At 40.1% G+C, this 9,865-nt stretch overlaps 2 protein-coding genes across 2 annotated transcripts; one reads left to right on the top strand and one right to left on the bottom strand.

The window, feature by feature from the left end:
* Positions 1–21: 21 nt before the first annotated feature.
* On the top strand, positions 22–723 carry CSUI_006541 (uncharacterized protein; the record flags this gene model as incomplete). Its single annotated transcript, XM_068066697.1, has 1 exon — positions 22–723. A coding segment is annotated over exon 1 (318 nt), but the record flags the coding sequence as incomplete, so codon positions are not given.
* A 132-nt stretch (positions 724–855) lies between these two features.
* On the bottom strand, positions 856–9,463 carry CSUI_006540 (sodium hydrogen exchanger nhe2). The gene is made up of 9 exons (XM_068066696.1): positions 9,128–9,463; positions 8,244–8,413; positions 7,055–7,368; positions 6,273–6,525; positions 5,521–5,824; positions 4,466–4,579; positions 3,409–3,725; positions 2,606–2,735; positions 856–2,169 (listed from the first exon to the last, which is right to left on the bottom strand). The coding sequence occupies exons 1-9, from the start codon at positions 9,215–9,217 to the stop codon at positions 2,062–2,064; spliced, it is 1,800 nt and encodes a 599-aa protein (XP_067921327.1). The 5' UTR covers positions 9,218–9,463; the 3' UTR covers positions 856–2,061.
* Positions 9,464–9,865: the final 402 nt, after the last annotated feature.

Below are 9,865 nucleotides of genomic sequence, written 5' to 3'. Positions count from 1 at the left end.
AGATAGATAGATTAAAGCTAGAGTATAGATTGTAGATGAATGAGGAGACTCGTTAGGATCATTCTGGTCTTGTGTGTTGGGAAGCAGGATGGATGACGACGCCCTTGTCTCTCTCAGGAACTTCTTTTACCTTTCTCTCTTCTCTCAGATTCTCTCTGGCGTAGAGAATCCACAGCAAGGTGTCACAACGAAGATGAGAGAAGTTAGGATCTATTTGAGACAGGAGTAACGTACCGCGTGTGAGGGCTGTGAGACAACTTCTTAGAGGTAGCTAGCTGGCTAGCTATACGGAAAGCTCTCTGATGTAGCTAGCTAGCTAGACAAGGCAGAGAGAAAGAGAGAGATACTTGCTGTTTGATTTATAGTCTTGTAAGTATGGCGTTAAGAAGGAGTAGAGATTGCTCATGAGAAGTGGGGACACTATCCATACACCTCCAAAGCGTGCCTCCTCTTCATTTATGAAGGTACAGACACCCTTAGAAGCTCTCCTCGATTCTCTTAATCTCTCTCAGATCTCGCGAATCCCTACATACGTACTTGGCTTGTCGCTTATCGATCTACCTAGATACATACGCAAGACATCTTTCATCTGTCTTCATGCCATCCGTGGATCTATCTCTAAGCTACCTCTAGTCTATCTATCTCCAATGCATCGGGTTTATCTATCTTTATCTATCTATCTATCTCAAATCTATTTCTCTCTATCCTCCGAGTACTGCCGGTGTGCCAAGTACTTTACTGCCATGTCTTCTTCTCTTCTTTCCTCGATAGACAGATCGGCCTTTCTTTCTCCATTTCTTTCTTCTTTCTCATTCTCATTCAAAAAGGCCGAAACACACAAGACCAGGGTGGGGGGGAGAGAAACGGAGGGTTCTTCTTTCCCCTGTGTCTTATCAGAAGGAAGAAGAGAACAGAGAAAAATAGAATGAAGACATTTACTATGTCTCATTCTTCTTCTTCTTGTCTTCTCAGTCGGTAGACATTTTTGACAGATAGCGCGGAATGAAGAGACTTCTTTCTTCACAAGAGTTGGCTAGCTACTACTACTATTCCCACTACTACTCCTCCTTTCAACTGTACATACACCTCGTTCACACGCAGCTTTGAGAACAGCTATACAGATAGACCACCAAACAAACATACACATGTGGTAGGGAGGTGAAGAATCAATCCATACATGTTTAGACATGTCTATGAAAAGTCTCCTTCTTCCATTCAAGCTCCTCTTTATTTAAGACATCTCTCTCTCCCTTTTCTTTCTTTCTATATGTGTGCATGACTCGCCCCTATTCAAATCAAGCAGAGAGAGAGAGAGAAGAAATCTTGAGGGATGGATTATATTTGCCAGCACCTGACTCCTACTTCTACTATTAGTAGATCGAGTCAAAGCTTAAGACCCGGCACTGTCTCTCTCTCTCTCTTTCTCTTTCTTCTCTTCTTCAACTTCCTCAAATCACCCATGATGATATGGATAGATATGCACATATATATATATATATGAGGGAGAGTGAATTGAGTTGTATGAAGAAGCTGAAGACTCCTTAGCTCAATCTGCGACGTCATGTAGGCAAAAGTTGAGAAAAAGTCACACCCATACATACATGTAAAAAGTGTATCTATACGATACATAGACCTATATAAATTCACATATATATATATAGAGAGAGAGAGAGATAGATAGATAGATAGATACATGTAGATTTATGTAGATGAGAAAGACAAGGAGACTTTTGCGGGCGTTGTGTGTTTGAGGATGAATGAATTTCTTTTCTGGACTTTCTTGTATGAAAAAAGAATGAATAGAGTGAGGCTGATACTTCATCGTGATTCGGGTGTATATACACCTTGCCTCTGTATTATCTTCTCATCATGATGGGAAAGACGGGCAGACAGACACCTTGAGTAGATAAAACAATTTATGAATGTGTTTCATAGATAGAAGAGACATCTTTTCTTTCTCTCTTTCCTTCTTTCTCTCTCTTCAAGATTTCCCAGAGAGAAGAGAAGAAAGGCTAAGAGTGGGCTAAAAGATATCGCCTCTCTTTCTTTCTTTCTTTCTCTTTATCGACTGATACGTTCAAGCATCATGCGTTGTTCCGAGAGAGCTTCTTCAAGCTTGCTAGCGTCTTCAGGAAAGACGAGGCCTCTCTCAATCTCCTCTTCTAGCACCTAGTAGGACAGCCACACAAGACAAAACACAAAATCTTCATTCTCATAGGACATACCTATCCCTATTTCGCTATCTAAGTGTATACACAGACCTACAGAGATGTACAGAGAGAGGCATATACAGGCCCACGATCGACCAAAAAGTAGAGGAGACAGACGCAACAGATGATATAGAGATCTTCCAATCTTGCACAGAGAATAAGGAAGTACAACATATATATAGCGATGTATCGACAAACTGTGATTGCCTATCTCTCTCTCTCTCTCTCTATATATATATATATATTTATATACATATATACATCTATCTATATATATATATATATACGTGTTGAATGCATGTGCATATCGATCTCTGTATCTGTGATGTATGTGTGTATGTGAAAAGATCTATGAAGAAAGAAAGGAAGGAGGGAAGGTGGGTTTGGATGCTTACAGCTTGTTTTGCATTGAGAAGCATATGGGACGCAATCACAATTAAACACTGAGAGAAGACTGTAGGAAAAGAATTCTTTATCTTCTCCATTAAGGCCCTAGAGGAGACCGTAAACTCCTTCAACGCCGCCCTAAAAGAACACATACATCAGCAGAGACAGATCTATAGAGATATATACATACACACCGAGATATATCTAGGCACATACACACCTATGTAATAGTAGCATATGAGAATCTATCCGTCTGTAGAACGCCCATATATTTCTGCGTGTATATATCTATAGATAAGGAGAGACAAGGAGGATGAAGGGCGAAGGTGGTGGAGGAGCTTCATGGCAAGATGTTTTGCTCTTATCTAACATGTCTCGAGATATGCTTCTAGTCATTTTGAAAGCACAAGTCGGTATGTGAACTGGATGGATATAGATATAGATAGATATATAGATAGATAGATAGATATATTTTTATATAGATAGATAGATATATGATGGTCATATAACAAAGATGGACAATTGTGAAGGACTTAAGCACATGAACCTCGTGATGTATGAGAAGTCTTCTATGATTCACAGCAAGACCTAGCATGAAAGATCTATCTCTCTCTATCTATCTGTCTATACATGTTTAGATCCTTGTTCATCTTAATCTTCATCTTCCTTCTCTTCTTTCCATGTATCTTCTTTTTATTCTTCTTCTTCTTCCCCCCTCGTGATGATGGTGGTCTCTTTCTCCCCCACATCTTTTTCCTTTTCTGTTTTATCTCTCTCTCTCTTTCTGTCTGTCTCTCTTTCTCTCTCTTACAAGCTTTCTGGGTTCAGTAGATTTTGGAGTTCTTTTTGATTCGACTGAAGAAGAAATTCGTGGGCCTCTGTGGTAGCATAGAGTGTCTGGACAATGGAGATAAGATACGACTTCAGCAGATCAAAGACGTCGCATGGGAGAGAGTTCAGGCATTTCCAAAGGCTATATTTAGATCGGAGAGATTGGAGTAAACAGTCCCATTCATATTCAAAGACATTCTTCTCATATCGAAGAGCCCCTCCTCCTCTCCCTCTCTTCTTCTGCTTCTCTAGCTCGCCTTCCCCTCCTAGCAGCAATCTTCCGCCTCCTCCTGGTCTCTTTGGCGAATTGAAAAGAAAGAAAGAAAGAAAGAAAGGAAAGAAAGAAAGAAAGGAAAGAAAGAAAATAGAGATGGAGTACGATCAAAGATGTGTCATTTATTCATTCATTCATGAGGTTTGGAGATGGGCAGGAGTGTATAGACAGAGGCACACCCCACACACACGCAAACAACACAGAGAGAAGAAGAAGAAGAAGCACACAATGACCAGAAGCATTCTATCTTGAAGAAACAAATTAAAAAGGAAAGAAAGAGAGAAAGAGAGAAAGAAAGAAGTCTGGATGGGTTCGATTTGGGAGAAAAAGAGTTTCATGCTGAAGATAGAAGGAAATTCCTAGTCTTTTGCGCGCCTTTTCTTCTTCTTCTTCTTGTCGTGACATTTTCTACAGGGAGGAATGATAAGAAAGATTCCTTCCATCCTTTGTTCAAAACAGAAAATGCATGAGAGATTAGGATCAAAGAGAACGCCCTGCCATCCCCCCCATACACCATCTGAGATCTTACCTCATATAAGCCGATAAATAAGGTCGATACGACTTGAGGAATTTATCTCTAACTCCTACTACAGCTATGACGAACTCTATTTAGTGCAACTTAGGTATATCAACCCAGTCTACTCGACTCGTTCCTCTCGACTCTTCTTTTACTCTCTTGGAAATCCGTATCTTCTTCATCCTTCTTTCTTTCTTTCTGTCTTTTGCATGCGTTGTTCTATTGAATGAAGAGACACCAACTTACAGCGAGTTCACGTAGCTGTGCATCGAGATAGGCGTGCGACTTGTCGACAGTCGTGCATAGGAGAAGGCAGGGCGTCCCTCCTATATTCGAGTGCTTATATAAAGATGTATAAAACTGCAAAATAAACACAAAAGACACACCATCCAAAACTAGTCAATTCAGACATACATATATATATATATATACATATATATACATATATATATATATATATACATATATATATATATATATTCATACATGGAGACTCGCACCGATTCAGACATACCTACATAGACAGATAGAGACCATTTTTGTCGGGATAGAAAGTGCAGAAGAGTTAAAAAAGAAAGAAAGTGACTGTTCATCAACCTACAGAAGGATAGAGATGCCATATATATATATATATCCATCCACATATCCATCTATCTATCTAAATGCGGACAGACCCATAGGTAGATCTTTGCTGGATCATTCACGTCGTACTTTATGTGTGTAGCAGGAGTATGAGAGAGAAAGAGAAAGAGACAGCAGACGTCGACAAGGAAAACGACTGATCTTTCATGGAGAGAAAAGGGTGGGTCTTCTCTGCATGCATGACTCGAGGACTGTTCAGCTAGAGATAATTGAGACATCGAACTATCAAATCAGTGCATGCAAAAGAAATCTCTCTTTTCTTCTTAACAAGCAAAACCATAGAGATCTTCTTCTTTTTTCTTTTTCTTTTTCTTTTTCACCGCCATGACCCACACAAACCCAAGTGGAAATCCGAACGAATGAATGAAGGGAGGAACGTCATGAAATAGATCCATCCATCTCTATCTCTCTATCTATCTCTCTATTGCAAGAAACACTGTATACACTCCCTATGTATATACACACATACCTCCCATGGGTACAATACGTACGAGTCCTACCAAACGACCTTCACAAAGTCCGTATCTACCTATCTTTGATCTATCTATCTATATATATATATGATGAACACATATGCACCTTCTATATCTATATGTACATCTAGATGTATATATCGGGATATGTAGGTAGTTATGATAGGGGGAGATTGATGGACTTACGTGTCTCATAGCACTGAAGAGAACATGTAGGACGTGGGCCTCCTTTTCGAGTTTCTCTGTCTCTTTATCTATGAGAACTGCAGACTCGTCTCCATCTGCGCTTTCTTTTCCTGTAGATGTCTCTCTTAAAGAAGAGTCTCCTGCCTTCCCTTCTTCGCTTGATTGAGGTGAAGAGGAAGAAGAAGAAGAGAAAGAAGAAGATTGCTTTCCTCCTAAGAACTCCCGACGAGAAGAGGCAGCGACCTCTTTGACGTGACTTACAATTGTCGACAATCCTGCGGTCCATTCCCCCATGAAACCTCTCCTATACAAAACACATCGCATACACATTCACACAAAGACAGAGACATGCATCAGAGAGAGAGATGGCATGTGATGAGAATGTATATGAAGAGAAGAAGGTGTCTGTTCATACAAGGAAGAGAGAAATCTAGATTTTATCCCCCGAAAGACTAACTAGACTTGTATCTTTAAGGGAATCCTAACTATACATACATATACATAGATCTATATATGTGCACCTATGTGTACATCGGTGTACGTACACCCGGGAGCAGTACAGTATAGTATTCATAGATAGATAGAGAGAGTCAAGATAGAAAGATTAGAGATAGAAAGATCGACAGGCTCAAGATGGAAAGACCAAAGATAGATATACGAACGGGTATATAGGAAAGGTCTAGAGATAGATAGAGACATTGATGCATGCATAGGTCGATATGTATTGAGCATACGGAGAGGGATGGACATACGTGGGCACACCGAAGTCTCGGGATTCGATCTTTTTGAAGAAATTGAAAGAAGAAGAATCTCCACCCTCTCTTCCTCCTTCTTGTTCATCCCCCCCTGTCCCTTCAGCATGGGTTTGTATATGCCAAGAAGCACATGAGGGAGGATTGTTGAGAATTTCCCTATAAGACTTGCCGGGAATATGAAGGTTTCCATTCGTATCTAAGTAGCCCTTAGAGAAACAAGGCAACGCTTCATTCGCTGCCTCTACCACACCTACACAACCCACACAAAAGAGATAGATAAATAGATTAAAGATAGATAGATTAAAGATAGATAGAAAGGAGAAAGAAAGAGAGACCTAGATAGAGAGATACATAGGTACAGATAGGAATGAAGAGCGGAATTGAAGGATACCCTCAAAAGATATACATGCAGACACAAAATATATATAAAGATAGATAGATATATTCAAACATATATAAGCATATAGCTATGACTCTACAGGCACAGATATGTGTATATACTTTTGTCTAGATAGAAGGACATGTTAAAATTCCTTTTTGACCAGATTACCGTAACTCTCATCATAACTCCAGAACGGGAAATGAAAGACCTGTCTCCATCCACATGCACACATATCTATATCTATCTATATCTATATATATGTATATCGATACGTGTATCTGCGAGGACTATCTGTATATACATCATGTAATCTGTACTTTATCAGATGGAATTTTTCCTTATTCTTCTTTCCTTATGATCCAATCTTCAGAGTGTGTCTCCCTACGTCTTTCCATACCTGTTCCTTTGAAGAGCCAGTAGTCTTTAAGTTCGTCTTTTTTCTTGTTGCATGCAACGTCGATAGCATTAAGGACAAAGCTAAGATGCTCTTGGCGATACTTAGACATAGGGTAGATTTTCAGTCTCGTGTAGACCATCTCTGCTGTAGTGCCGTTCAACAGGAGAGTCAGCAAGACCGTCCCTGCGACGCAGATGCCTATGTGCTCTCGCACTTCTTTATCCATTAAGGGATCTGCCTCGACGACCAAACCTAACGCTAAACAAACGACGCCACGTAGACCTCCGTAAAAGATTATGAAACACTCCTTCCAACTGAACAGAAAGAAAGGAAAAAAGAAGAAAAGAGAAAGAAAGAGAGAAACAGAAAGGATCAAATAGATAGACAGATAGATTGACAGGAGAGAAATGATGATTTGATTCGTGTGAATGAGAAGGTAGGGTATGTGTGAGATATAGAAGTGGGTGTGGAGATGGCGATAGGGAGGAGGAAATGTTTAGGGGTCCTGCAGTAAAGAGAACAACTACATGAGAAGACAAAACACCTCTGCATGCAACATTTCTACATAAATACAGACATACATGTTGAGAGACCCAGAGAGAGACAGACAGAAGGTCTCTTCACATACACATAGATAGCCAGGTAGATCCACAACGGGCCAGCCCAGCTAGGGAGAATGCTTTATAGCTCTGCTCTATATCTACGAAATGTCAAACACAAATAAAGTAACCTCTCTCCTTCCTATCTCCAGAAAGACAAGAATAGACATACACAGGAGGAGAAGAAGAAGAAGAAGCAGACGAGGATAAAAAGGGAAGATAAACGAGGAGAGTAGAAAGTCTTAGCAGTTCATCTACTTCCTCTTCTCCTTCTTTACATACAAAAGCAATGGTACATATATATATATATATATATATTCTATTTCTCTACACATCTCTATCCCTTTATATCTCTCTATCTCTACCTGTCTCTATATGTACACATACATCAATCTATGTATATATGAGCAAAGACCTTCTGTAGGGGGAAAAAGCATTCCTTCATTTGAACACCTCCTTCCTTCAACCTTCCATCTCTTTCACTATATCTCCATCTATCTATCTATCTAGATAGATGGATGGATGGAGAGACAGAGAGAGAGTCGCACTGTCTGTAGGAGTTGTCTGGGGGGGGGGTGTGTGTGTCTTACTTGAGAGGGAGGCCCATGCATGTGATGAGAGGCCATGAGAGATAGACAACAAGAAGCCTCGAGACTTGGAGCACGAGATAAACCAAGAGAATTTCTATCCATTCTTGCACTGTATCGGCATATTGAAGAAGAAGACGGGAACATATCACACCCCCACATACAAAGATCGCCTACACAAGAAAGCAAGACGCAAAAAGAAGAAAGATAGTGTGTGGAAGAAAGAAAGAAGAAAAGAGAGAGAGGGATTGAGACAACAGAGAGACATCTGTAGAGATAGGTTACGATACACGTTTGGATTGAGAAAGAAGGAAAGATGAAGAGGAAGAAGATCAAGAGAGAAGAAGATCTAGGAGAAGATCTAAAAGTCGATTGAAATAAAGTCGATTGTGTAAGGAGGTTGGATGGACTGACGGAGTGGCGATGCCGTCAAGCATTGGTAGAAGGATAAGATTCAAGGCACTTAGGAAAATAGACAGACAGATATACGAAGGTAAGGGACCACGTCAGTACACCTCTATTCTTCTATGTATATCTATTTCCATCTCTATACATGTATATCTCATGCATTTGTTTCTACCTCTATATCTCCAGTTCCTCCTTCTTCAGTTCCCCTTTGTCTCCTTTTCTCTCTCTATGTTCATCATATCTATACATCCATACAATATATATATATATATACAGGTATTGTATATATATATGTATATATGTACAGATAGATAGATAGATAGATCTCATGTATCTTTCAAATCGAGGCCAAACTCAGTACGTCTGATCTTTCGACGTCCTCTCATTGTGTATCTGAGAAAACAATGAAGACTTGAAGAGAGGGGAGGAATGCAGCATCTCCACTCTCTTCCCTTGCAGAACTTTTCCCTTTTTCTTACCTGGACCGAGAGCGTCGCGAGAAGTTCGATGGCTTGATGGTGGAAGGATTGAATGGTACGCTGAAGAGCAGTAGAACCTTTCGCCGCCATGAAAATCCCAAAAGTGACGACGGCGAGAACTCCACTTACATGAAGAAAATGATCGGCTGTGAAGAAGACCGTAAAGACAGTTGCGATAGTCCCTGTGACTTGGACGATATGATAGTCTCTCACTGTTAAGAGCCAAATATATAGGAGAATTCCAATCCCTAATCCATAGGCGAGGGCTCCAAGAGATAGTTGAATGAAAAGGACAATCGAGGAACCTACGCCTGTATACGTGCCGATGACGAGAGATCTGACCGAGAAAGACAAGACAAAAAGACAAAAGAAGAAGAAAAAAGTGTGGGGAAAAGGAAGAAGAGAAGAAGAAGAAAAGAGACAGAAAGCAAGAGAAAGAAGAGAGAGACCTACTTGGGAAAGTGTCAATATAGACAGGAGAAGGGAGATGGAAAGACAAATGAGAAAGAGAGACTTCTCACTTCTTAAAGAGTGATCTTCAACTGGGGGAACAGTGTACATACATCCAGATGTATAGGGGCGAGAGAGGCATAGACATCTATCTATAGATTCCTCTCTCTCTTAACACTTGAATTTGAAGGAGACTAAATGTATCTATCTATAGGAAGAAGCTCTCCACACAAAACTTCCTTAGGCCACCAGAAAAAAGAATGTAACATAGATATATATATATATACA

Source organism: Cystoisospora suis (assembly GCF_002600585.1).
Source record: "Cystoisospora suis strain Wien I chromosome Unknown contig_3320, whole genome shotgun sequence".
Lineage (NCBI taxonomy): Eukaryota > Apicomplexa > Conoidasida > Eucoccidiorida > Sarcocystidae > Cystoisospora > Cystoisospora suis.
The sequence above is the reverse complement of the archived record's forward strand: the minus strand, read 5'-3'. Positions and strand labels throughout refer to the sequence as shown.